The 26,120-nt window shown below is 44.2% G+C and overlaps 3 protein-coding genes across 7 annotated transcripts in view; all 3 read right to left on the reverse strand.

Moving 5' to 3' along the window:
* Positions 1–10,812, reverse strand: part of LOC139532961 (titin homolog) — a 37,572-nt gene extending 26,760 nt beyond the window's left edge. Inside the window, exons 1-4 of the mRNA XM_071331106.1 lie at positions 7,411–10,812; positions 7,034–7,195; positions 5,528–5,586; positions 5,379–5,399 (exon numbers count right to left, since the gene is read on the reverse strand). Coding sequence (XP_071187207.1) covers positions 5,379–5,399; positions 5,528–5,586; positions 7,034–7,195; positions 7,411–10,812 — 3,644 coding nt within the window. The remainder of the gene's footprint in view (positions 1–5,378; positions 5,400–5,527; positions 5,587–7,033; positions 7,196–7,410) is intronic.
* Positions 10,813–15,120: 4,308 nt separating this feature from the next.
* LOC139532962 (interphotoreceptor matrix proteoglycan 2-like) lies at positions 15,121–17,706 on the reverse strand. Its single transcript, XM_071331107.1, has 4 exons — positions 17,429–17,706; positions 17,101–17,352; positions 15,300–15,466; positions 15,121–15,153 (listed from the first exon to the last, which is right to left on the reverse strand). The coding sequence occupies exons 1-4, from the start codon at positions 17,499–17,501 to the stop codon at positions 15,121–15,123; spliced, it is 525 nt and encodes a 174-aa protein (XP_071187208.1). The 5' UTR covers positions 17,502–17,706.
* Positions 17,707–24,024: 6,318 nt separating this feature from the next.
* The window catches only part of senp7b (SUMO specific peptidase 7b), a 54,341-nt gene continuing 52,245 nt past the window's right edge, over positions 24,025–26,120 (reverse strand). For all 5 annotated transcript variants that reach the window (XM_071330272.1, XM_071330269.1, XM_071330271.1 and 2 more), the window contains one exon: positions 24,025–25,977. In XM_071330272.1, the coding sequence (XP_071186373.1) occupies positions 25,834–25,977 (144 nt within the window). In that variant the 3' untranslated portion in view covers positions 24,025–25,833. The remainder of the gene's footprint in view (positions 25,978–26,120) is intronic.

Genomic DNA, 26,120 nt, shown 5'->3' on the forward strand with positions numbered 1-26,120 from the left:
GAGACTGCCAGAGGACCGGACAACATGCCCTCCGATTTGACACACTGAACTCTGTCTGCAAAGTAGTTGGTGAACCAGGCAAGGCAGTCATTAGAAAAACCGAGGCTACTGAGTCTGCCGATAAGAATATGGTGATTGACAGAGTCGAAAGCCTTGGCCAGGTCGATGAAGACGGCTGCACAGTAATGTCTTTTATCGATGGCGGTTATGATATCGTTTAGTACCTTGAGCGTGGCTGAGGTGCACCCGTGACCGGCTCGGAAACCGGATTGCACAGCGGAGAAGGTACGGTGGGATTCGAGATGGTCAGTGATCTGTTTGTTGACTTGGCTTTCGAAGACCTTAGATAGGCAGGGCAGGATGGATATAGGTCTGTAACAGTTTGGGTCCAGGGTGTCTCCCCCTTTGAAGAGGCTTTCCAATCCTTGGGGATCTCAGATGATACGAAGGAGAGGTTGAACAGGCTGGTAATAGGGGGTGCGACAATGGCGGCGGACAGTTTCAGAAATAGGGGGTCCAGATTGTCAAGCCCAGCTGATTTGTATGGGTCCAGGTTTTCCAGCTCTTTCAGAACATCTGCTATCTGGATTTGGGTAAAGGAGAAGCTGGGGAGGCTTGGGCGAGTAGCAGCGGGGGGGGCGGGGCTGTTGGCCAAGGTTGGAGTCGCCAGGAGGAAGGCATGGCCAGCCATTGAGAAATGCTTGTTGAAGTCTTCGATTATCACGGATTTATCGGTGGTGACCGTGTTACCTAGCCTCAGTGCAGTGGGCAGCTGGGAGGAGGTGCTCTTGTTCTCCATGGACTTTACAGTATCCCAGAACTTTTTGGAGTTAGAGCTACAGGATGCGAATTTCTGCTTGAAAAAGCTGGCCTTTGCTTTCCTGACTGACTGCGTGTATTGGTTCCTGACTTCCCTGAACAGTTGCATATCGCGGGGGCTCTTCGATGCTATTGCAGTTCGCCACAGGATGTTTTTGTGCTGGTCGAGGGCAGTCACGTCTGGAGTGAACCAAGGGCTATATCTGTTCTTGGTTCTGCATTTTTTGAACGGAGCATGCTTGTCTAATATGGTGAGGAAGTAACATTTAAAGAATGACCAGGCATCCTCAACTGACGGGATGAGGTCAATATCCTTCCAGGGTACCCGGGCCAGGTCGATTAGAAAGGCCTGCTCGCAGAAGTGTTTTAGGGAGCGTTTGACAGTGATGAGGGGTGGTCGTTTGACCGCGGACCCGTGGCGGATACAGGCAATGAGGCAGTGATCGCTGAGATCTTGATTGAAGACAGCAGAGGTGTATTTGGAGGGCAGGTTGGTCAGGATAATGTCTATTAGGGTGCCCATGTTTACGGATTTAGGGTTGTACCTGGTGGGTTCCTTGATGATTTGTGTGAGATTGAGGGCATCAAGCTTGGATTGTAGGACTGCCGGGGTGTTAAGCATATCCCAGTTTAGGTCACCTAACAGAACAAACTCTGAAGCTAGATGGGGAGCGATCAATTCACAGATGGTGTCCAGGGCACAGCTGGGAGCTGAGGGGGGTCGGTAGCAGGCGGCAACAGTGAGAGACTTATTTCTGGAGAGATTAATTTTTAAAATTAGAAGTTCGAACTGTTTGGGCATAGACCTGGAAAGTATGACAGAACTTTGCAGGCTATCTCTGCAGTAGATTGCAACTCCTCCCCCTTTGGCAGTTCTATCTTGACGGAAAGTGTTATAGTTGGGTATGGAAATCTCAGAATTTTTGGTGGCCTTCCTAAGCCAGGATTCGGACACGGCCAGGACATCAGGATTGGCAGAGTGTGCTAAAGCGGTGAGTAAGGCAAACTTAGGGAGGAGGCTTCTGATGTTGACATGCATGAGGCCAAGGCTTTTTCGATCACAGAAGTCAACAAATGAGGGTGACTGGGGACATGCAGGGCCTGGGTTTACCTCCACATCACCCGAGGAACAGAGGAGTAGTAGGATGAGGGTGCGGCTAAAGGCTATCAATACTGGTCGCCTAGAGCGTTGGGGACAAAGAATAAAAGGAGCAGATTTATGGGCGTGGTAGAATAGATTCTGGGCATAATGTGCAGACAGGGGTATGGAGGGGCGCGGGTACAGCGGAGGCAAGCCCAGGCACTGGGTGATGATAAGAGAGGTTGTATCTCTGGACATGCTGGTCTCAATGGGTGAGGTCACCGCATGTGTGGGGGGTGGGACAAAGGGGGTATCAGAGGTACGGAGAGTGGAACTACAGGGTCCATTGCAAACCAAAACAATGATAATGAAAACTAGCCTGAACAACAGTATGCAAGGCATATTGATATTTGAGAGAGACATACAATAAGGCATAAAGTGATTGCAGGTCTTGATTGGGAGAGCTAGCTAAAACAACAGGTAAGATAACAGCAGCAATAACAGGGTGCTAGTCTAACACAGCAACAACAGGTAAAAATGGCGACGACTAGGCAGAGAGGGTCGGATTAACTACACACAGATCCTGAGTTAAAGCACAGAGCCGACAGATAAAACACAAATAAACAGAATGGAGTACCGTGAATTAATGGACAGTCAAGCATGCATCAGCTATGTAGCCAAGTGATCATAGTGTCCAGGGGGCAGCCGTAGATGGAGCAGGGAGGCCTCCACTAAGCTAGCACGCGGCGTTTAAAGTTAGTAGCCCGGGGGGTGGTCTGCTCAGACGGAGGGGGTCTGCTCAGACGTGGTCGTGTCGACAGAGAATCCAGAGAATCCAAGCCGAATGGCGAAAGAGAGGTTGTGAATTGTAGAATTGTGTTTGCTAACTGGTGCTAGCTTCGTGGCAGTGGCGCTAACTGCGCTAGCTGCAAGCTAGCTGTGAGGATCAGAAGTAGTGGCTCAGGGATTACGGCAGGAATCCGGCGTTGTTGTCGAGAGACAGTCCGATGCTGGTAAATTGGTGAGTAATATCCAGGCTAATAACAGGGCTGGTGTCTGTGCAGAAGGTAAAAGCTACTAGCAGCGGCAAAAAAAATGGCTAAATTAGCTTGTAGCTGATTTAGACCAGTTGTGATGGATTGGCAGGGCTCTGTGTCGGCAAAAAAAAGGTCCAGTCCAATTGGCAAAAGAGGTATTGTAGCCCAAGAATTCGCTGGTAGACCTCTTCGGCTAGCCGGCAGATGGGCCTAGCTCGAGGCTAGCTCAAGGCTAACTGGTGCTTGCTTCGGGACAGAGGTGTTAGCCAGTAGTAGCCACTCGGTTGCAGCTAGCTAGCTGTGATAATACGGTGTAATTGTCCAGAGCTTGCGTCAGGAATCCGGTGATGTGGTAGAGAGAAAGCAGTCCTATATGCTCTGGGTTGATATCGCGCTTGCAGACTGGCAGGTATTGGCCCGGTATTGAAGCTGGCTGTGTCCGAGTTAAGGGCGAAGACCGCAGCAGTGGCTAACTGACTACTAGCTAGTAGCTAGTTATCTGGCTAGCTTCTGATTGGGGTTACGGTTCTAAAGTATAAAAAAAATAGCAGGTCCGTACCACATTGGGTGAGGCGGAATGTAGGAATGTATATTCAGTTCCTAGATGGAAAGTGAAATTAAAATATATACGAAATGTATACGAAAAATACGAATACTATTTACACGGGACAGACAGGACAAAGACACATCCGACTGCTAAGCCATCTTGGATAGTCATATGAGTCAAATGATTTGATATTGAAATAAAAACGTCTGCATTGGACCTTTAAAGTGGTCCTAGCTTGGAGAAGCTATATCCTAATCTAGATAGTGTGATCTGAGGCATAATATTTCCCCTTAGTGTGGGAGAACCTGGTCAGTTTATGACCATCTTCACTTTCTCCCCCCTGACAGCCCAATTCTCCTTCAGCTCTAATTCCCTGGCAGCTCCGTTTAAAGGCTGCATGCTAACAGGGCTTTATATGACCTGCAGAACAAACTGTGAAGAGCCGAAGGTGGTTTAAAGGCCTCACTGTGCTCGCAACCTTTAGTTTTCCACGATGCCAGTTTGTAGGGGAACCAGTGCGGGGCCAAACCCGCGGGGGAATCTGGCCTGGAGCCTCCGTACTGGTTGACAGTCAGGAGGAAATTGATCTTGTCATAAAGCTCTGCCTTTAATCTCATCATTATGACTGGCAGGGGGCCAGCGGGGTGAGCGATGGGGCTTACACCAGTTAGGGGGTGATTGACCATTGCAAGGCCATTAACTGTAAATTGGAGCAAAGTCCATTGCAGAACTCGTGTAATATAAAAACCCCAACTAATAGAAAACACATAGAAGTCCAATGTGACATGTAGCCAAAAGGAATCACACGTTTTAGCTTCGTTTATTGTGCTTTTCGTGTCTGCAATGGTGCCGATGCACTGAGCTATAATGATTGACAGGCATTGGAAGTATGCTTGTAATGCTGGTAAACATAGTGTGGAACAACTGTTCTGAAGACTGTGGCAAGCAAGCAGAAAACATCTAACCATGCAGAAGGTACGGTAAAGGCTTGGTTCTTTGGCTCAGCCAGACACAGATGCACATGCATTTCCCATTAGTAGATATACATGTGAGATAGACTCAGTGGGATTTGGGTTAGCTCAACTGTGCAGTCATAATGGTTGAACTGGGAGTGATAGCATTGCAATGAGATGGATTTATCATGCTCCAGTGCACTTTCACACAGGTATCTAGCCTGTTATTACAGCACTGTCCAGGACGTCATCAACTGTAATGTGTGTGTCAGTGGTCGTTGTCATGGATTTAGGAGCCATAAATCCTGACATGTGAACGCATTAACAGTAACCAGGTTTCCAGCCATCCATTTTATGTGAGTAAAGTACATGTTGGATAAAAAATGTCACGACAGGCCTGATGGGAACAGCAAATCTGTCTGTAAATCTGTCGACAAAACAAATCCGCTAGACTAGGTGGGAATTAATTATGCGAGATATGGCGGACGAAACGCCTTTATGTGCATATATTGATAAATATTGAGGGTCTTATTCTGGTGACATGATGATCGATGCTTGGCTGGCTGCCGTTTGACAAATAAAAATGATTATCCATAACAATCTCATCATTAAAGTAGCCTGCTGTATATGACATCTGTTGGCTAGAGTGCACATGCCAAAGTCATAGTGGGCACATTCACTACATAACATAACATTTGTGGTGAAAAAAACATCATTAGAGTTGTGAGGGAAACCCATCCTTGGATTTTTTATTCAGTACATGGGAATTTAACCGCTAAAGTTATTTCCATGTGCACTACATCATCACGCACAGCGTTTTATCCACAACAAGCATGTGGTTTTTATGCAGATATTAGAATATTTGCATGAACATCTGTAGCCAATTGGATGTAAACCTTGTTAGACAGTTATTTGGGTCAGAAGAAAGAAAATATGCTTACCTTTGGAGGTCCTTCTGAGGCCTGGACACATTTGGAAAAGACAAAGAAATATTAGAACTTGATACTGAAATAGCATATTGCCTGTTCAATTAAATAGGATGATTTACAGGTAGTAGATCAATGGATTTATAGCTGTTAATGACGCTTACCTGAATTCAACTACAAAGACCTTCTTGAATCCTGGTAACCTTTCAAATGCATCTTCAATCTAGATGAGAACGATGAAAAGAAAACACACTTAGTTAATTACCACGTCAAGTTGGAGTTTTTCTCAGGAGAATGAAAAAGATCCACCCTGTTCGCCAGACATGCCTGCATCTACATCAGTACTGTGAATCCTTTACGCCACTAGTTAGCAATATCATTCTCAGTCCAGGACCACATAGTATGATCAATTACTGCAGTATAGACAAAAATCAAGTCAGTCCCCTGTCCTAGTCTGTGTAGTGGCTGTCTGTGTGCTAAAGCTATCCTCTAGGATCTGTGCCACCTCCCTTCTTTCCCCTCTTGGCCAGGAGCAGTAAGGCTCTGTCCTGTTGTTTACTTATTCATCCTCTCTGTATGTCTGCATCTCAAATGGCACCCTATTCCCTATTTAGTGCACTACTTTTGGCCCGGCCCCATGGGGCTCTGATCAGGCCCTGGTCAAAAGCACTATTGGGAAATAGGCGGCCATTTGGGACACAGTCCATGTCTATAACTAATGGCCTCTGCTCTGACAAACTCTGGCTCTGCCGGAGAAAAGGCCAAAATGTGAGGTGGCAACATCCAGCGATGGGAATACACCGTCCGTCACTGTGGGTTCCCAGCAGAGGACATGTTTCCAGAGCTGTCACACTGACTGGTGGACCTCTGATTTTCCCAGGCAGCTTTCTTCCTGTTCTTTAGTGAATACAGTATATAGCTGGCAAGCCCGGACAACCAGTACAACATTCGAAAGCTGATAACAGTAAATAGATACAGTAGAATATATATATATATATTTCATCCTCTTCCGAACTTTCTGTTTGTACTCTGTACACGCAAAAGTGAATCATGTAAAATACACTGTACAAAACATTAGGAACACCTGCTTTCCATGACAGATGGATCTTTTATTGATGTCACCTGTTAAATCCAGTTCAGTCAGCGTAGATGAAGGGGAGAAGACAGGTTAAAGGATTTTTAAGCCTGGAGACAATTGAGACATGAGTGGGTATGTGTGCCATTCAGAAGGTGAATGGGCAAGACAAATTATTTAAGTGCCTTTGAACGGGGTTTGGTAGCAGGTGCCAGGCGCACCGGTTTGAGTGTTTCAAGAACTGCAACGTAACAGTTTCCCGTGCGTATCTAGAATGGTCCACCACCCAAAGGACATCCAGCCAACTTGACACAACTGTGGAAAGTACTGGAGTCCACATGGGCCAGCATCCCTGTGGAACGCTTTCGATACCTTGTAGAGTTCATGCCCCAATGAATTGAGGCTGTTCTGAGGGCAAACGGAGGTGCAACTCAATATTAGAAAAGTGTTCCTAATGTTTTGTACACTCAGTGTACATCCTGTATGTCAAAAGTAAGGAAACAAAAACAAAAGCGGGTGTCAAAAAGGACGGGACCAAACAATTGCTTTTACCAAGAGCCTGCACAGGGACTGGAGTATACCAACTTTACTGTACCTTATGGGTGAAATGTTTGGCCACGCGTTGGTAGTAGAAGCTAGAGGGGTCTCTCAGGGCGTCGTTGTAGTTCTCTCCCTTCAGCTGGATGCTGAGTTCCACCACCTGCTCCTTCATGGGTGTGAAAGGCCTCGTCATGATGTCCTCGATCTCATTGCCCAGCTAAACACAGGACACAAAAACAGATCACAAACAGCTCACATCATTACAATATCACTTCACTCTCATTCATTTCAGTAGACAGTGTCTTTAATCTATAGCTGATGCACCTCTCTTATTGTGTGTTTAAGAAGGCTTCTATCCTTTATGATGTAACAATTTGATTATTGATTCTGTATTTCATTGATTGCAATAATAATAACCTCATCATTGCTTACCGCGTTTTCCACCTCTGTTATGATATCTTGAATCCCTAGGAAGTCATCATTTGTTTCTTCTGGTTCTCCTGTGACCCTATAACGATCACCGTTATTGTTCTCCTCTGCATCCCTATAACGATCGCCATTATTGTTCTCCTCTGTGTCCGTCAAAATTCCAGTTTCAGTGGTGACCTCATGAGTAATCTCCACAGCAGCATCCTGTGTCGCCTCTGGAGAGGACTCACCTGCAGCCTCTGTGGTTATCTCCGCTGCAGCTTCTGAAGGCTCTAGAATGATCTCTTCGGAAGCCTCTTCTGTAGTTTCGGTAATTATCTTTTTGGAAACCTCTTCTGTATCTTTTGGAATGATCTTGTCTACTGCCTCAGATGGGACCTCTTCTGAAGCCTCTGGAGTTTCCTCCTCTGAAGGTTCTGGAATGTCCTCCTCTGAAGGTTCTGGAATGTCCTCCTCTGAAGGTTCTGGAATGTCCTCCTCTGAAGTTTCTGGAATTTCCTCCTCTGAAGGTTCTGGAGTTTCCTCCTCTGAAGGTTCTGGTGCTATCTCTTCTGGAGTCACTGAAACTATTTCTTCTACAGCCTCTGGAGTGTCTTCTTCAACAGCTTCCAGAGTTATCTCTACAATCTCTGGGGGGATTTCTTCTACAGACTCTGGAGTGTCTTCCACTGCAGTCTCCAAAGGGACCTCTTCTGCTTCCTCAGGAACTTCTTCAGCAGCCTTTGGAGGTTCCTCCACTACATATTCTGGAGTTACCTCTACTTCAACCTCAGGAGTGACCTCCAAAGTGGCTTCTGAGGTGACCTCCACCGTAACTTCCTTCATCTCTACTTCAGCCTCAGGAGTGACTTCAGCCTTTATTGTTGCTTCTTCAGTGATCCCTGTTACATCCTCTGGAATGGCCTTTACTGAAGTTTCTGGAGTGACTTCTTCCTCAGGACCAATCTCTATTACCACTTCATTAGTAGTAGTGGCCAAAGTATCCTCTAGTACAGTCTCTGGAGTGATCTCCTCCGTAGCCTCGAGTATCAAATGCGTTGCAGCGTCTGAGATAACTTCCTCTAAAATCTCAGGGGTCTCCTCTTCAGTGTCTTCTAGGGCAACATTTACTGTAGCCTCTGAGGTGACCTCCACAGGGAGCTCCTGAACGTCTCCATCTGAAGCCTCTGAGGTGATCTCCACAGGGAGCTCCTGAACGTCTCCATCTGAATCCTCTGGAGAAACTTCTGGAATCAACTCTGCTGCAGCTTCCTCATCTGTAGTCTCAGACGTGTCCTCTGGAGAAATGTCTGGAGTTAATTCTGCTGCATCCTCTGGAATATCCTCATCTGTAGTATCTTCTGACGTTGCCTTGGTGGCAATGTCTGAAGTGGTCTTCAAAGTTACGTTTTCTTCTACCGCAGCCTCTGTGATCTCCTCATCTGTGGTATCTGAAGTGACCTCTATGGCAGCCTCTTTAATCTCCTCATCTATGGTATCTGATGTGATTTCTGCAACGCCCTCTGTGATCTCCTTGTCTATGGTATCTGATGTGATTTCTGCAACGCCCTCTGTGATCTCCTTGTCTATGGTATCTGAAGTGATTTCTGTAGCACCCTCTTTAATCTCCTCATCTATGGTATCTGAAGTGATTTCTGTAGCACCCTCTGTGATCTCCTTGTCTATGGTATCTGAATTGATTTCTGTAGCACCCTCTGTGATCTCCTTGTCTATGGTATCTGAAGTGATTTCTGTGGCGCCCTCTGTGATCTCCTTGTCTATGGTATCTGAAGTGATTTCTGTAGCACCCTCTGTGATCTCCTTGTCTATGGTATCTGAAGTGATTTCTGTAGCACCCTCTGTGATCTCCTTGTCTATGGTATCTGAAGTGATTTCTGTAGCACCCGTGATCTCCTTGTCTATGGTATCTGAAGTGATTTCTGTAGCACCCGTGATCTCCTTGTCTATGGTATCTGAAGTGATTTCTGTAGCACCCGTGATCTCCTTGTCTATGGTATCTGAAGTGATTTCTGTAGCACCCGTGATCTCCTTGTCTATGGTATCTGAAGTGATTTCTGTAGCACCCTCTGTGATCTCCTTGTCTATGGTATCTGAAATGATTTCTGTAGCACCCGTGATCTCCTTGTCTATGGTATCTGAAGTGATTTCTGTAGCACCCTCTGTGATCTCCTTGTCTATGGTATCTGAAGTGATTTCTGTAGCGCCCTCTGTGATCTCCTTGTGTATGGTATCTGAAGTGATTTCTGTAGCACCCGTGATCTCCTTGTCTATGGTATCTGAAGTGATTTCTGTAGCACCCGTGATCTCCTTGTCTATGGTATCTGAAGTGATTTCTGTAGCACCCTCTGTGATCTCCTTGTCTATGGTATCTGAAGTGATTTCTGTAGCACCCGTGATCTCCTTGTCTATGGTATCTGAAGTGATTTCTGTAGCACCCGTGATCTCCTTGTCTATGGTATCTGAAGTGATTTCTGTAGCACCCTCTGTGATCTCCTTGTCTATGGTATCTGAAGTGATTTCTGTAGCACCCTCTGTGATCTCCTTGTCTATGGTATCTGAAGTGATTTCTGTGGCACCCTCTGTGATCTCCTTGTCTATGGTATCTGAAGTGATTTCTGTGGCGCCCTCTGTGATCTCCTTGTGTATGGTATCTGAAGTGATTTCTGTAGCACCCTCTGTGATCTCCTTGTCTATGGTATCTGAAGTGATTTCTGTAGCACCCGTGATCTCCTTGTCTATGGTATCTGAAGTGATTTCTGTGGCACCCTCTGTGATCTCCTTGTCTATGGTATCTGAAGTGATTTCTGTGGCACCCGCTGTGATCTCCTTGTCTATGGTATCTGAAGTGATTTCTGTGGCAGACTCCGAAGGCGCTTCAGAAGTGGTTTCAGAAATGTCCTCCAAAGAAGTTTCTGGAATAGATTTTATTTCAGGTTCTGGCATATCCTTGTCTGTGGACCCAACAGGCATCTCGATGGCAGCTTCTGAAGGGACCTCTGCAGGGATCTCAACGGCAGCCTCTGATGTGACCTCTATAGGGATCTCAATGGCAGCTTCTGGTGGGACCTCTGCAGCGGCCTCTTCTGCCTCCTCCACTGTATTGTGTGTGGTATCTGAGATTACTTCCTCATCCATTTTGATGACAGTAACAATAGGTTCAGGTGTGATCTCCACAGTGTCATCTGAGGTAGCATCGGATGTTTCCTCAACAGCACCCATATTAACCTCCTGGACAGCCTCATCACTAGTCTCAGCAATAACTTCAACTGCTGTTTCGGAGTTGACGTCAAAGGCAGCTTCGGTAGTGGCGTCCTCTCCTATCTCCTGTATTGTATCGTCGGTCTCTGAGGTGACGTCGATGTCAGCATCTTCAGTCACATAGTCAGTCGTTTCTGGCGGGACCATCTCTGTGACCTTCTCAACTGGTTCTGCAGTAGTGACAGGAATGATGTCAACATCTCCTCGCAAGGTTGGGAAGGTGTCTGGCTGTACGACAATGACTTCATTATCTACAGAAGAAAACAAGAAGGGACCCAGAAACAAAGAATATATAAGTATGAATAAAAAGAGGGTGTATTATACGTGACACAGATTACAATTATATAAGAAGACATTCTACATGACATCAATGAATTGCTACTGAACATGTCTGGCACTGAAATTGAAAAGTAGTGTGTTCAGACAAGCAGTTCAGACAATCTCTTAGGAAAGTCTAACGGTCCCTCTATCCACTGTCCATTGACAACGTGGTGTGTCATTAAGAAGGATTAAAGGCCTACTCTGGGAGCAACGTGTGTCTTGATCAGGCTACAGTCGTCCTATGCAGCACCCACAATAACCTCAAGACAGTACTCCAGACAGGGGCTAATAGTCTAGCTATACTGTCACTGATCAACAGATGGCATAAAAGACAGATTAATTTTGCCCAGACACTGAATTGAGGTTAAGAGGTAAACCTTTTTGGGTGGTGGCCAATTCTGGTGGAGTTGCCGCAGTTGGACTGTGTGAAAAAGAGACAATCAATCAGTAACTTCAACATGTTGGACTGTGTAAAAGAGAGACAATCAATCAGTAACTTCCACATGTTGGACTGTGTAAAAGAGAGACAATCAATCAGTAACTTCAACATGTTGGACTGTGTAAAAGAGAGACAATCAATCAGTAACTTCAACATGTTGGACTGTGTAAAAGAGAGACAATCAATCAGTAACTTCCACATGTGATACAAACGATTATAGGTCGTAAAGCTCCCACTTTACAATAAGCACCCCTCATACCTGTGTAATAAAATGGCAGTTACGCAGGAATGTACAGCGCCATTACAATAATGACATAGTACTTCAAACTGGGAAACCTGTTCAAATGGCTTCCATGCTATTGTGATGTCATTTACAAATCTTTAACATTTTGCAAATCAAAACCAGGTATTACATGTTGTTACACTGTACCCCTGTATGTAACTACCCGGTATTACACTGTACCCCTGTATGTAACTACCAGGTATTACACTGTACCCCTGTATGAAACTACCAGGTATTACACTGTACCCCTGTATGCAACTACCAGGTATTACACTGTACCCCTGTATGTAACTACCAGGTATTACATGTTGTTACACTGTACCCCTGTATGTAACTACCAGGTATTACACTGTACCCCTGTATGGAACAACCAGGTATTACACTGTACCCCTGTATGGAACTACCAGGTATTACATGTTGTTACACTGTACCCCTGTATGGAACTACCAGGTATTACATGTTGTTACACTGTACCCCTGTATGTAACTACCAGGTATTACACTGTACCCCTGTATGTAACTACCAGGTATTACACTGTACCCCTGTATGAAACTACCAGGTATTACACTGTACCCCTGTATGCAACTACCAGGTATTACACTGTACCCCTGTATGTAACTACCAGGTATTACATGTTGTTACACTGTACCCCTGTATGTAACTACCAGGTATTACACTGTACCCCTGTATGGAACAACCAGGTATTACACTGTACCCCTGTATGTAACTACCAGGTATTACATGTTGTTACACTGTACCCCTGTATGGAACTACCAGGTATTACATGTTGTTACACTGTACCCCTGTATGTAACTACCAGGTATTACACTGTACCCCTGTATGTAACTACCAGGTATTACATGTTGTTACACTGTACCCCTGTATGTAACTACCAGGTATTACATGTTGTTACACTGTACCCCTGTATGTAACTACCAGGTATTACATGTTGTTACACTGTACCCCTGTATGTAACTACCAGGTATTACATGTTGTTACACTGTACCCCTGTATGTAACTACCAGGTATTACATGTTGTTACACTGTACCCCTGTATGTAACTACCAGGTATTACATGTTGTTACACTGTACCCCTGTATGGAACTACCAGGTATTACATGTTGTTACACTGTACCCCTGTATGTAACTACCAGGTATTACACTGTACCCCTGTATGTAACTACCAGGTATTACATGTTGTTACACTGTACCCCTGTATGTAACTACCAGGTATTACATGTTGTTACACTGTACCCCTGTATGTAACTACCAGGTATTACATGTTGTTACACTGTACCCCTGTATGGAACTACCAGGTATTACATGTTGTTACACTGTACCCCTGTATGTAACTACCAGGTATTACACTGTACCCCTGTATGTAACTACCAGGTATTACACTGTACCCCTGTATGTAACTACCAGGTATTACACTGTACCCCTGTATGTAACTACCAGGTATTACATGTTGTTACACTGTACCCCTGTATGGAACTACCAGGTATTACATGTTGTTACACTGTACCCCTGTATGTAACTACCAGGTATTACACTGTACCCCTGTATGTAACTACCAGGTATTACATGTTGTTACACTGTACCCCTGTATGTAACTACCAGGTATTACATGTTGTTACACTGTACCCCTGTATGTAACTACCAGGTATTACATGTTGTTACACTGTACCCCTGTATGTAACTACCAGGTATTACATGTTGTTACACTGTACCCCTGTATGTAACTACCAGGTATTACATGTTGTTACACTGTACCCCTGTATGTAACTACCAGGTATTACATGTTGTTACACTGTACCCCTGTATGGAACTACCAGGTATTACATGTTGTTACACTGTACCCCTGTATGTAACTACCAGGTATTACACTGTACCCCTGTATGTAACTACCAGGTATTACACTGTACCCCTGTATGTAACTACCAGGTATTACACTGTACCCCTGTATGTAACTACCAGGTATTACATGTTGTTACACTGTACCCCTGTATGTAACTACCAGGTATTACATGTTGTTACACTGTACCCCTGTATGTAACTACCAGGTATTACATGTTGGTACACTGTACCCCTGTATGTAACTACCAGGTATTACATGTTGGTACACTGTACCCCTGTATGTAACTACCAGGTATTACACTGTACCCCTGTATGTAACTACCAGGTATTACATGTTGTTACACTGTACCCCTGTATGGAACTACCAGGTATTACATGTTGTTACACTGTACCCCTGTATGTAACTACCAGGTATTACATGTTGTTACACTGTACCCCTGTATGTAACTACCAGGTATTACACTGTACCCCTGTATGTAACTACCAGGTATTACATGTTGTTACACTGTACTCCTGTATGTAACTAACAGGTATTACACTGTACCCCTGTATGAAACTACCAGGTATTACACTGTAGCCCTGTATGTAACTACCAGGTATTACACTGTACCCCTGTATGTAACTACCAGGTATTACATGTTGTTACACTGTAGCCCTGTATGTAACTACCAGGTATTACACTGTACCCCTGTATGTAACTACCAGGTATTACATGTTGTTACACTGTACCCCTGTATGTAACTACCAGGTATTACATGTTGTTACACTGTACCCCTGTATGTAACTACCAGGTATTACACTGTACCCCTGTATGGAACTACCAGGTATTACAAAAGTAGACCTGCTATAATACTTTGCTGTTACTGTCTACATGCGTGTAGCTTACAGGCACAGCAAGCTGTCTACAGCAGTGGCTATGATCATACAACAATGTCATAGTTGTATGAATCTGGTTGAAGCGAGGGGGGAAAGGTTGAGCAGGCTGCAGAGCTGTGTGGTGCACGGAGGCTGCCATGACGTCACATTTACATGTTACATTTTCATCATTTAGCAGACTCTTATCCAGAGCGACTTATATACATTTTCAGATTTTTTTCAAACTAGTCCCCGTGGGAATCGAACCCACAACCCTGGTGTTGCACGCGCCATGCTCTACCAACTGAGCTACACGGGACTACATCACTGTTATGGATAGCATACAACACAGCAGTGTTTCTATAGAGCTCTGTGGGCACCAAGACAGCAGGCTTTAGTGTTGGGAACAGGCCTACCTGCACACTTTGGACCCTGAGCTTGTGGGCTCGCTGACGTGGATGGGACGGGGATGAGGAGAACATGGAAGTGGTGTAAATACAATGTGGTTGATGAGGGGTTGAGGTTGAGTAACGTGTGTGACGTTCAGCGGGATGCAACATTCTGTACATGTTCTGCTCTAAGTGATCTGAACGTTCTGTAACGTTGCAACCCGCTGAACGTGACCCAGACATGTACATATCTTGCGTTGTGACAGAATGCAAGTGCTAGTATCTCACAGAGACATTGAAATGTTAGGAACTCACCTATTCGGAGTAGCAGTCATCACCACTCTCTGAAATAAAAACAGAATCCATTGATAAATAAAGCTTCTCAATCACATACCAATAAACTACACACACTTGTACACACACACGCATACTCACACACATCAATATCCGTAATGTTTTACATATCAAATTGTACAAAATTCTCACTCACAGCCCTAACAAGAGAGACGTGCTCCTCTGATCGGCTGAAGTTGCTGCCAATCTCCATCACGCTGACAGTTCCATCCTGACATAAGTTAACCCAGGCCTGGTACTCATCTCTCTCAGGTAGACGGTCCCAGAAGATCTTGAACGCCTCCCACACCGTCTCCTGACACACTGGGCAGCACACAGACACAGGACTGGGTCAGAGACTAGCTTTCACACCCAGAATTTTTTGTGTACTTCCTGATTGGACAGAATTGACATGTGACACAGAGGTCGCACTCTGTGACGCAGATGGATGTAGAAGAAGACCCGCTTTACGTATATGAATATTCAATCTAGATTTAAATAATACCGTGTAGTACAAGGACATGGAAACCAAAACAAACATTGCCATTTAGCTGACATTTAGCCAGCGATCCTGACAGGAAAAATCTCTCCAATGGACAGCTATGAAAAATGAAGGCAATCAGGGAAATGTGAGGTCATTTTTTGATCCATACACACATATACTCCCACGTTCCAGACAGCATCACTATTTCACCACCACTGCTGACATTGAAATTACTTCTCAGTTCAAGACATGTGGTATTGCACGTACTTTTCACAATGTACCAGTACCTCTGCTTTGGAACAAAAAAAGCTGGCAAAAAAACGTTTTTTCTCTCAATCTGCGGCTACATCTGTATGCTACATTTCAGGTTTGGAGGCTGAGGACAACCAGAAAGCCCTTGGTAGAGGAACTAACGGGAGCAGGCCTGAGGGCTCTCATATTTTCCTGGCAGCATGGCTCATCTGATCAATGTCTAGAGGACTACTATTTCGGTAGCGAGGCAGGGTTCAGGCCGAGGACTGGGGCTTTCTCTCTAAGCTTCCCCAGGTGGAGCACCACGTGTTTGGGTTGAACAGACAGAAGGGCACCCTGGTGCAAGGCTGTCTGGTGCCAGGCTCTCTGTTTCTCAGCCTCCATGACCGAATACTATAACTACAGCCCTTGAATCATGATAGATTAGTAACTGTCGTTGATTGACTTCTAGTAATTTCCCTTGAGTTCCAACAAGGTTCTGAACCATTGTTTCAAACAAACCACTGATAGAGAATGGTAACACAGGGCTGTACTTCAACGGCTGAAGACATGCACGTGGACGACCATAGGGCTTTAATAAAGAGGCTGGAAAAGTACTGGTTACTGCATGGTTCATGTTGGAGGTGATTAAAGAGCACACATTTACATTACAAACATCTATTTATCTTCCCCACCTGTCCATTCCCAATTAAATATAAGATCATCACAGAAAGTTGTACTCATTTTGATGGTATATAAAGGTTGTGTCATTACAATAAATGCATAGAAAATCTGTAATAAGTCATAGACGGCCATATGATAAAAGGAGTGCGCGTAGCCTACTGTCACATACGCTCTAAGAAAAAAAAGGCGCTATCTAGAACCTAAAAGGCTTCTTCGGATAGCCCCATAGGAGAACCTTTTGAGGAACCCTTCCAGGTAGACCCCTTTTGTTTCTGGGTAGAACCCTTTTGGGTTCCACGTAAAACCCTTTCCACAGAGGGTTCTACATGGAACCCTTTCCACAGAGGGTTCTACATGGAACCCAAAATGGTTTTACCTGGAACCAAAAGGGTTATTCTATGGGAACAGCCGAAGAACCCTTTTGAAACCCTTTTGCATAAGAGTGTACGCATCACAGGAATTAAATTCATCTGGCTGAACAACAAAGATTGTAGATGAATAGACTCCAGGTCATAATGAATCCCCAGTGCCCATGAGATACAGTAGTGAAAAAGCTTACCTCGCTGGTGAAAGTACTTCAGGTGGTTTTCTATCGCTTGGTCTACAGTCTCTTGAGAACAAAGCTTCACTCCACTGGGAAAAAGAATATTCCGCTTTCTTCTAGAAATAGCACCCTTTCCTTTGTGTGTCTTGTGGGTCAAAGCCTCCAGACCTTCATCTGACTCCAGTTGGCTTGAAATCCCAGAGGGGTCTTGAGATTTCACGTGTTTCACTACCAAACCACTATCCACAGCAACCCCATGCGAAGCATCTGTAAAAGTACATGAGACAGTTAAACATGTGATCAGAAGTCAAACAGTCATCATTAAATCCTCTACTGTACCTACCTGTGTCAAAGTATCCTATCAGAAGGATGGCAGACACAACCCAAAAAACACAGCTCCTCGTTAGCCCCGGCATTTCTGAAAGAGCCAAGATCCAAGATGCAGCCCCAGTCTAGATTAAATCTTCTCAACCCTTCTCAGTTCATCAACAAGAGGGTTTTGTGTGCTGTCCATCCACTTGATAGCATTGTGTAAAACTAGGGCTATTCCTCTGGTTATTCCTCGTGGGGCTAGGCTATCCCCCCAGTGTAACGGGATGTGGTTATAGTGCTGAAGACAGCTCCCCAGCCGTACTCAGGTAAGCAGATGGGACTTTGGCAAGAGATTTTTTTCTGCTTCCTAATCCTATTTGATAAGCTTTAGTGGTGCCTCTGCAAGACTTTAGTCTAACAGTGCATGGTTGTTTAACTTGTGAATAATCTGTGTAGGCCAATGTGGGGAATAGGGATAGTGATGGTCATTTTATTTCTTTACATAATTGCATATTTTCACAGCTGCAAAACATGAAATAACAACTTATCCTACTTGGACACACTTTATATCCTATAAGTTGCTAATGTAAGTGATATGATTGGCTTGGTCTGCTTATTAAATGATTAAAACATTCATTCATTACTTACTCATTCCTTTTATATGTGATTCTCAAGGTGACATTATCAACAAATGTGAAATGCATTCAAAACCACCACAAATTGATTATGACCTTCATTCAAGCTAGAGAGAGTGAATGTGAATGTGTCCTTAGTCTCTGTCTTTCAGGGCAATCTTGAAACCGCTCTGCCCAATGCCATTACACACAGCAGTAAGTATAGGTAGGTCAGTATAAATTCAGGTGAGTAAAGATGTAGGATCTTAATTTGATCACCCTTTTGTTGCTGAGGGGAGGGGAATGCAAACTTGTAGTGTATTCAAGTTTTAAAAAGGCTTCTAAAGTTCGTAATTTCCACTTTAAAATGTATCAAACCCTACAAGAAATGTCCATTCATTATAATCCACATAATTAAAATGTCCTGTTTCTCCAGGATTATTTTCCTGCTGTGGCAAACTGGCTCAAATTAAGATATTACATCTGTATGTGTAGGTGAGTCAGTAGAGGTCAGTGTTTGTGGAACCTGCTGTACCACAACACAGACATAAAATCTTCCCGGGAGGCTGATTTGGTGGTGAGTAATGAACATTGCTGCCAATAAGCTCGTCTGACCTGTAGCAGGACAGTGCAGCTCAAGGGGGTAGACCCAGGTGACTAGATGCTACTTATCCTTTCTGACAGGAAAGGTGCTTATTCCCTTCAGGACAGAGGAAATCAGAACAGTACAGCAAACGGAATTGTCCGTCTGTCTATTGTATTCACAACGTGTAACATTGTTGTGGCAGACAATTGACATCTGTAAATAGGACTTCAAATAAGGGCAAGTGTTTGGAATAGAGCATTGGATTCATTCCAGTATCAATCACATGTATTTATAAAGCCCTTCTTACATCAGCTGATGTCTCAAAGTGCTGTACAGATACCCAGCCTAAAACCACAAACAGCAAGCAATGCAGGTGTAGAAGCACGGTGGCTAGGAAAAACTCCCTAGAAAGGCCAGAACTTAGGAAGAAACCTAGAGAGGAACCAGGCTATGAGGAGTGGCCAGTCCTCTTCTGGCTGTGCTGGGTGGAGATTATAACAGAACATGAGTTATAGATCCGTCATTTTCATTGAAAGAAAGTTTAAGAAGTGGTAAATCTGTTCTGTGCGTGCTATTTCTATGCTTCCTATTCTTAAGTTTAGGTTTTGCATCTTTTACTTTTGGTTTTGCACACCAGCTTCAAACAGCTGAAAATACAATATTTTTGGTTATGGAAAATATATTTCAACAGCGGTTTAGATGGTACAATGATTCTCTACACTATACTTGCTTGTTTTGTCACATAAACTGAAATTAGGCAAACTATTAGAACTTTAGCAACCAGGAAATGGTGGAGCAATTTCTGCATAGTGCAACTTTAAGCTAACACTTTATTATAAAGAACTCTAGTTACTCCACTATGTCTTCCTGTGTTTCAAAACACAAGGAGAAGAAAACAGGAAGAGATCTGGCCCATCAAAGGGATGATTCACTTATCTATTGGCGTCATGGCATTCACATCATTGGAGAAGTACTACATGATCACATCATTGGAGAAGTACTACATGATCACATCATTGGAGAAGTACTACATGATCACATCATTGGAGAAGTACTACATGATCACATCATTGGAGAAGTACTACATGGATCACATCATTGGAGAAGTACTACATGATCACATCATTGGAGAAGTACTACATGATCACATCATTGGAGAAGTACTACATGGATCACATCATTGGAGAAGTACTACATGATCACATCATTGGAGAAGTACTACATGATCACATCATTGGAGAAGTACTACATGATCAGATTTGAGCTACACCCGATGACCTTTCCATTAGTCCTGAATCCCAAGCAAATGCACAGCTGGTTGATAAATCTCCTCTTTGCATGGTAACACAACTGACGTGCATGTAGTTCAGTGACTCGACTGTGTCCCAACTGGGACCCCTTAGTAAGACTTGATAGCACTGTTTTCTATCGGTGCTATGGATACTTAGAGACCATGTGTGGGGGAGAGCTGTTATTAAAGCCATTGTGGTTTTGGAAGTAGAATGGCATAGCTAGCATATCATCCAGTGGAAGTCATTTTCTATGTCATTGGGGAGTCCATTGAATATGCCGTAATTTTCCCGTCCACGCATGGGTTCACTTGTTTGAAGGTTCCATAAATTATCTAGACAAGAAGTTGACACCCAATAGTGGAGTTGTACAGAGAAGAAGAAGAAATCAGAGGGTTATCCTTGTTTCCAGGGGGGTGGAGTAAAACCACTGAAACATCTCAGAGGGGATATGGGTGTTCCATGCCAGGGTTGGGTTAGGGTTAGGGTTAGGGTTGGGCTATGGTTAGGGTTGGGTTAGGGTTGGGTTAAGGTTAGGGTTAGGGTTAGGGTTGGGTTAGGGTTAGGGTTGGGTTAGGGTTGGGTTGGGTTGGGCTAGGGTTAGGGTTGGGCTAGGGTTAAGGTTAGGGTTGGGTTAGGGTTGGGCTAGGGTTAGGGTTAGGGTTGGGTTAGGGTTGGGCTAGGGTTAGGGTTGGGCTAGGGTTAGGGTTGGGTTAGGGTTGGGTTAGGGTTAGGGTTAGGGGTTTGGTTGAGGCTAGGTTTGAACAGGATGTGGACATGAAGCTAGGGTTAGGGTTGAACCAGGATGTGGACATGAAGCTAGGGTTAGGGTTGAACCAGGATGTGGACATGAAGCTAGGGTTAGGGTTGAACCAGAATGTGGACATGAAGCTAGGGTTAGGGTTGAACCAGAATGTGGACATGAAGCTAGGGTTAGGGTTGAACCAGAATGTGGACATGAAGCTAGGTTTAGGGTTGAACCAGGATGTGGACATGAAGCTAGGGTTAGGGTTGAACCAGGATGTGGACATGAAGCTAGGGTTAGGTTTAGAGGTAGGGTTAGGGTTAGAGGTAGGGTTAGGGTTAGAGCTAGGGTTAGGGTTAGAGGTAGGGTTAGGGTTAGAGGTAGGGTTAGGGGTAGGGTTAGGGTTAGAGGTAGGGTTAGAGGTAGGGTTAGGGTTAGAGGTAGGGTTCAATCAATCAATCAAATGTATTTATAAAGCCCTTCTTACATCCGCCGATGTCACAAAGTGCTGTACAGAAACCCAGCCTAAAACCCCAAACAGCAAGCAATGCAGTTGTAGAAGCACAGTGGCTCGGAAAAACTCCCTAGAAAGGCCAGAACCTAGGAAGAAACCTAGAGAGGAACCAGGCTATGAGGGGTGGCCAGTCCTCTTCTGGCTGTGCCGGGTGGAGATTATAACAGAACATGGCCAAGATGTTCAAATGTTCATAGATGACCAGCAGGGTCAAATAATAATAATCACAGTGGTTGTCGAGGGTGCAACAGGTCAGAACCTCAGGAGTAAATGTCAGTTGGCTTTTCATAGCCGATCATTGAGAGTATCTCTACCGCTCCTGCTGTCTCTAGAGAGTTGAAAACAACAGGTCTGGAACAGGTAGTACATCCGGTGAACAGGTCAGTAAGGATGTGCATGTCGCTGGGCTTGGGATCGGGTCGAGACCTGTCACACATCCGGTCATTAGTGGATAACTGCCTTGCATGACTTCTCAGAGAGCAGAGTAGGTGGTTTCTGAGGTGAGGTGGCTGAGACTAGGGAATAACAAGGCAGCCAGGTAGTCTCTCTCTCTGGTGAGGCCTGATTGACAGACTGAGGCTCGTTTGGAAGTTAGCGCTAGAAGGGTAGGTGGAGTCTTAAAAGGACAAATGCTCAGAAGGCTGCCTTTATCACCTCACCTTCATCTACTCACTCTCACCCCAAAACTCTCTCTGGACTGCTTATGTTGCCAGCTTGAGTCATTTTCACTGATTCAGTAAAACTTCAGGCTGTCTATAATAGGGCTTGGGGTCAATTCAATCTCAACTCCATACAGTTCAGATATTGAAATGAGTCACTGTTTTTGAATTGGCTTAGCTTTCTCCAAGTACCTGTACAGTTGAGATCTCTCTGTGTCAAATGGCTAACTTTGTTGTTTTCATATTATAGTCAGGTGACATATCAACAGATCAGGGAATAGGAAATACAATTAAAAACAGAGGTAGGTAGGTAGCCAGCAAACTAATTATACTTAAACAGTATACACAGAATATATGCTATAATTAAATAATCTGTTGCTTTTCGTTGTCTTGACATTAGTCTCTTGCCTGACTACAGTTGGACACTCACTCAGCTGATGACGGTGACGTTACGGCAACGGTGAATCAACAACGGTAACATGGTTTATTGGATAATGTGATCAGCAGATGGGCCAGTGTCTTCGTTAGGTCTGGGCTCTTGTCCAGATATCAAGATGATACCACTGTCCTGCAAGGCAAAGAAAAACAACACCCTCTGACTAGTCCTGTAATACTAACCTCACAATGAGATATTCACACCGGTCAATGAGTTCATGGAAACCAATAAGGAGATGTAAGGACAGAGTCAAACATAAACATACAGGATTACAACACACCATGGCACGTATTATTGGAGTGCTGATCTAGGATCAGTTTTGCCTTGTAGATTATAATGAATGAACAGGGTGGACCTAATCAAAAGGTGTCTCTCACCGTGTGAATACTGTATTACCAGCAGCCTTTGACAACTACTGTAACGTAGCCAGGGGAATGATAAAGTTGCCTAAGGTCAACGAGTCTGGACCCCTGCAGAAATGCTGGGATTGGAAGCTGGTTTTCTATGAAGAGACTACAGAAGAACAGAAGGGGGAGGGGGGCTCTAGAGAGCCACCGTGTCCAAAGAACTAGCTAAATCTGTCTAATCCAGCAGTCCAGCCCAGATTAGCTTTCCTAGTGGAACACAGTTACCTCATCATGGCCTAGCCTACTGTCTACAAGACAGAGTATGCATCCCAAATGGCACCCTATTCCCTATATAGTGCTCTGGTCAAAAGTAGTGTACTATATAGGGAATAGGGTGCCATTTGGAACGAAAGCAGACAGACAAGACCAAGCCCAGAGAACTGGACTACTACACGTCAACAGTGATTAAAGGAAATGCGCCCAATCCTACCTCAGTGGCTTTTGTCCACAGACCCAAACTCCATTCCATTCAGTCTGTAACTATGGTGACCCACAGTAAGCAAGGACACAGTTGAGCGTGTGAGGCATGCTTATCATAACAATGCTGTCATTAATACTAAATAACAGCAGCTCAAGTCAAATGAATACTTATCAATCAAATGAACGTCATTGATGCCGACAAGGCGCCACAAGTCATTTGAAAATTAAACAGTTAAATTGTGCTTCTATTCTTTTAAACATAGGCTACAATTTACTGTACAACATCCTCTTAATAAACACTTCCTTTCAGCAAGCGACCCCCACTGACCCACCATCTAATGAAATGAGTAGCATTCTTATACAGGCAATGACCTGTAATCCTGCTTGGCCCCAGCAGGGACCCTGCTAATTACCTGGGGATGAACCTCTCCCTCAGCCAACGCATTTCAGCAGACGCCCTCCAGGTGTGTGTTCTAAATGGCATCCTATTCCCTTGATAGTGCACTACTTTTGACCAGGGCACATAGGGCTCTGGTCAAGAGTAGTGAACTGCATAGGGAATAGGGTGCCATTTAGGACGCCGACCAAATGAATGAAGGCCAGAGCCAACAGCAGAGCTCCTCAGTCCCCAAATCCTCTTCCCATCAGAGGTCCCATATGCTCGGTGTTTCCCGTCTTTGTTGACATGGTTGGTAGGTTCCCGGCTGTTCGCCCCACATGGTCGCACCCCCCGACATCCTGACCTCGGGGAAAATAACAGCAGCAGATGACCACCCCCCTTTCAGAGATAACTGGGGTTAAACATCTTCTACAGTAACCTAATAACCTTTGATCTTGCCCACCTGCTGAGGTGGCCAAGATGACAAGATACATGGTTCTTTTGTCCAACACGTCATTGTGTTTTCATCTAAACATGCCAGTTAACAATTATTGTTCACAATGAAGACTTTCACTCGGTCACACGGAGTTTCTTTATTGTCATTACAAAGTAGATTTGATGTTAGCCCATTTAAATGAGTTAAACAATCTGTAAATAAAAACAAAACTAACTTCAAACTGCTTTAACAGGGTTCTCTATAAAACACGTCTCCAGACTACCTGTTGACTATCTGGACCTGTCTATTGGAAGGACATTGATCTCAGTCCTGATCTCCAGACCCTAAACCAATGCATTAGTAGTTGTAGGCTGGAAGGTGTAAGACGAGTTAAGCAGTATGGATGTCCTTGGTTCATTCTATGGAACCCTTGAACCCAGCCGTAAAGCCCATCCATAGTGAACCAGTGGCTACCTTAACAGCACAATTTAGACCTTCAAACCGGCTACTGCATTTGACTATACGGCTTTAACTGAACTATAAGACAAAATTAAAGCCAACATAATTATAGCATTAGGATAACAATATGGAAGAATTGATAAACACTAGTTTTTCTACTGTAGTAGTGGGGCCATTTTCTGACAGTGGCTAAATCAATGGGGTAGAGATTTGGATGGGGCGAATAGGAAAAGGGTAGCCCAAATCATTTGGGAGGTGTGGGGGGGTGACCTTTACCCTTCCAACACCAGTAGGGGTGGAGGAGGGCTCTGTCCTGTCTAAGAGGGCTCTGTCTGGGGCCCACATGCTGTGAGAGGCTGCACCAAAGACTCCAATTATCCAAAAACGCTCATTCTACCAACTTAACCCAATTAAGTACATATGGTTAAGCACATATCCTATCAGACTTAGTGTTAACGACCCAAACTGAAAAACCTATTAACTGTGCCCGTGTGAAAAACACACAATAACTTAAAAGGTCATATCTGGGATTCTCGCTCTACAATATTGTGATGGTGACAGAAGAGAGTTCTGTCCAGGCGTTGCTAGGTAGACTTTGGGGGCAACTTTAATCCAGGAATATACCACATTATAAATACATTATTGTAAATACATCATTATAAACATGCCATTAACAAATCAATGTTTACACCATGAAAACAAACAGAAACCCAAATGGAAACCCTTACTGTGTGGGGAGAATGTTATTTCTGTTTCTTATGACAGAGTGAGTCAGGTCCCTAGACTTTCATACAGCACAAAGTTGGAGGGGAATTTAGTAAACAGAACAGGGGAGAGGTGCTGTTCTAATCATCATATTACAAGCGGTCATTGTGTAAGCTTACTCGGTGTTCCCCACTGGAACATTGGCTTTTTCTTACAAACTAAGCAGCTACATCATGACGAGCCAAAAGTAAAACACTGCCAACATGTTGACTCGTCTGTAGTGATAACACTATTGTTTAGCAGCTGCTAACAATCATGTGCATATTGAGTCCTTTATGACCGATGGTCAGGAACAACAGCCGGACACACGGAACAGGAATAACTGAGTAATATTGACTTTAATATTTATAGTGGTTTTATGTGTGAGTCATAAGGACATTTGAAAAAGAAACCTGTTCTGGGTACATGAGTTACGCTTCTGCTCAGCAAACTAGATGTGTGTGCTCACTCATATCCTTGTGTAATAATGTCCATTCCAAATGCTCTCTTCTATAACGTAACATAAAAACTAAACATTACATCAACAATTTTATTCAATTTTACAATCCTATTATTCTGTACATTCACATTACATACAAGTGAGAAACAAACATCCTGTGACATTTTATTTAAAAAATAGTAATACAAAAATAGTATAAATATTACATGTATTGTACATTTAAAAATAAAAGTCCTTCACAGTTTAGGGGTATTGTAGTAGTAGTGCATTGCTGATCAGGTACCCTGGCTACCTGCAGCTGCTCCCGCCGTTGCCTTGGCGACCGTGCAGCTCCATCACCAGGCTCCGGATCTCCTCCCTCTTCCTCCACACCTGTTGCCGTGGAAACCAGCGCTCTAAACGCAGGGGGAGGTCAAAGTGCACCACTGGGTTCTGGAGAAAGTCAGTGAGCCAACCAGAGGTTTGGATTAAGGTGTGATGTCATGCATGGGACAGGCAGTTATCATTTCAGATCAAGTGTTTTAGACAGTGTAGTGGGGTCAGAAAAATGCCAATGAAATGGATGGTTGATGTCA

The sequence above is a fragment of the Salvelinus alpinus genome, chromosome 10, assembly GCF_045679555.1.
Source record: "Salvelinus alpinus chromosome 10, SLU_Salpinus.1, whole genome shotgun sequence".
Lineage (NCBI taxonomy): Eukaryota > Metazoa > Chordata > Actinopteri > Salmoniformes > Salmonidae > Salvelinus > Salvelinus alpinus.

Coding starts and splice junctions, on each gene's coding strand:
- LOC139532962 (XM_071331107.1), bottom strand. CDS start 17,501: ATGCCGGGGCTAACGAGGAGCTGTGTTTTTTGGGTTGTGTCTGCCATC. Junction 15,467..17,100: donor GAAGTACTTTCACCAGCGAG/GTAAGCTTTTTC, acceptor TGTGCTGCCCAG/TGTGTCAGGAGACGGTGTGG. Junction 15,154..15,299: donor ACGTCTCTCTTGTTAGGGCT/GTGAGTGAGAAT, acceptor TTTTTATTTCAG/AGAGTGGTGATGACTGCTAC.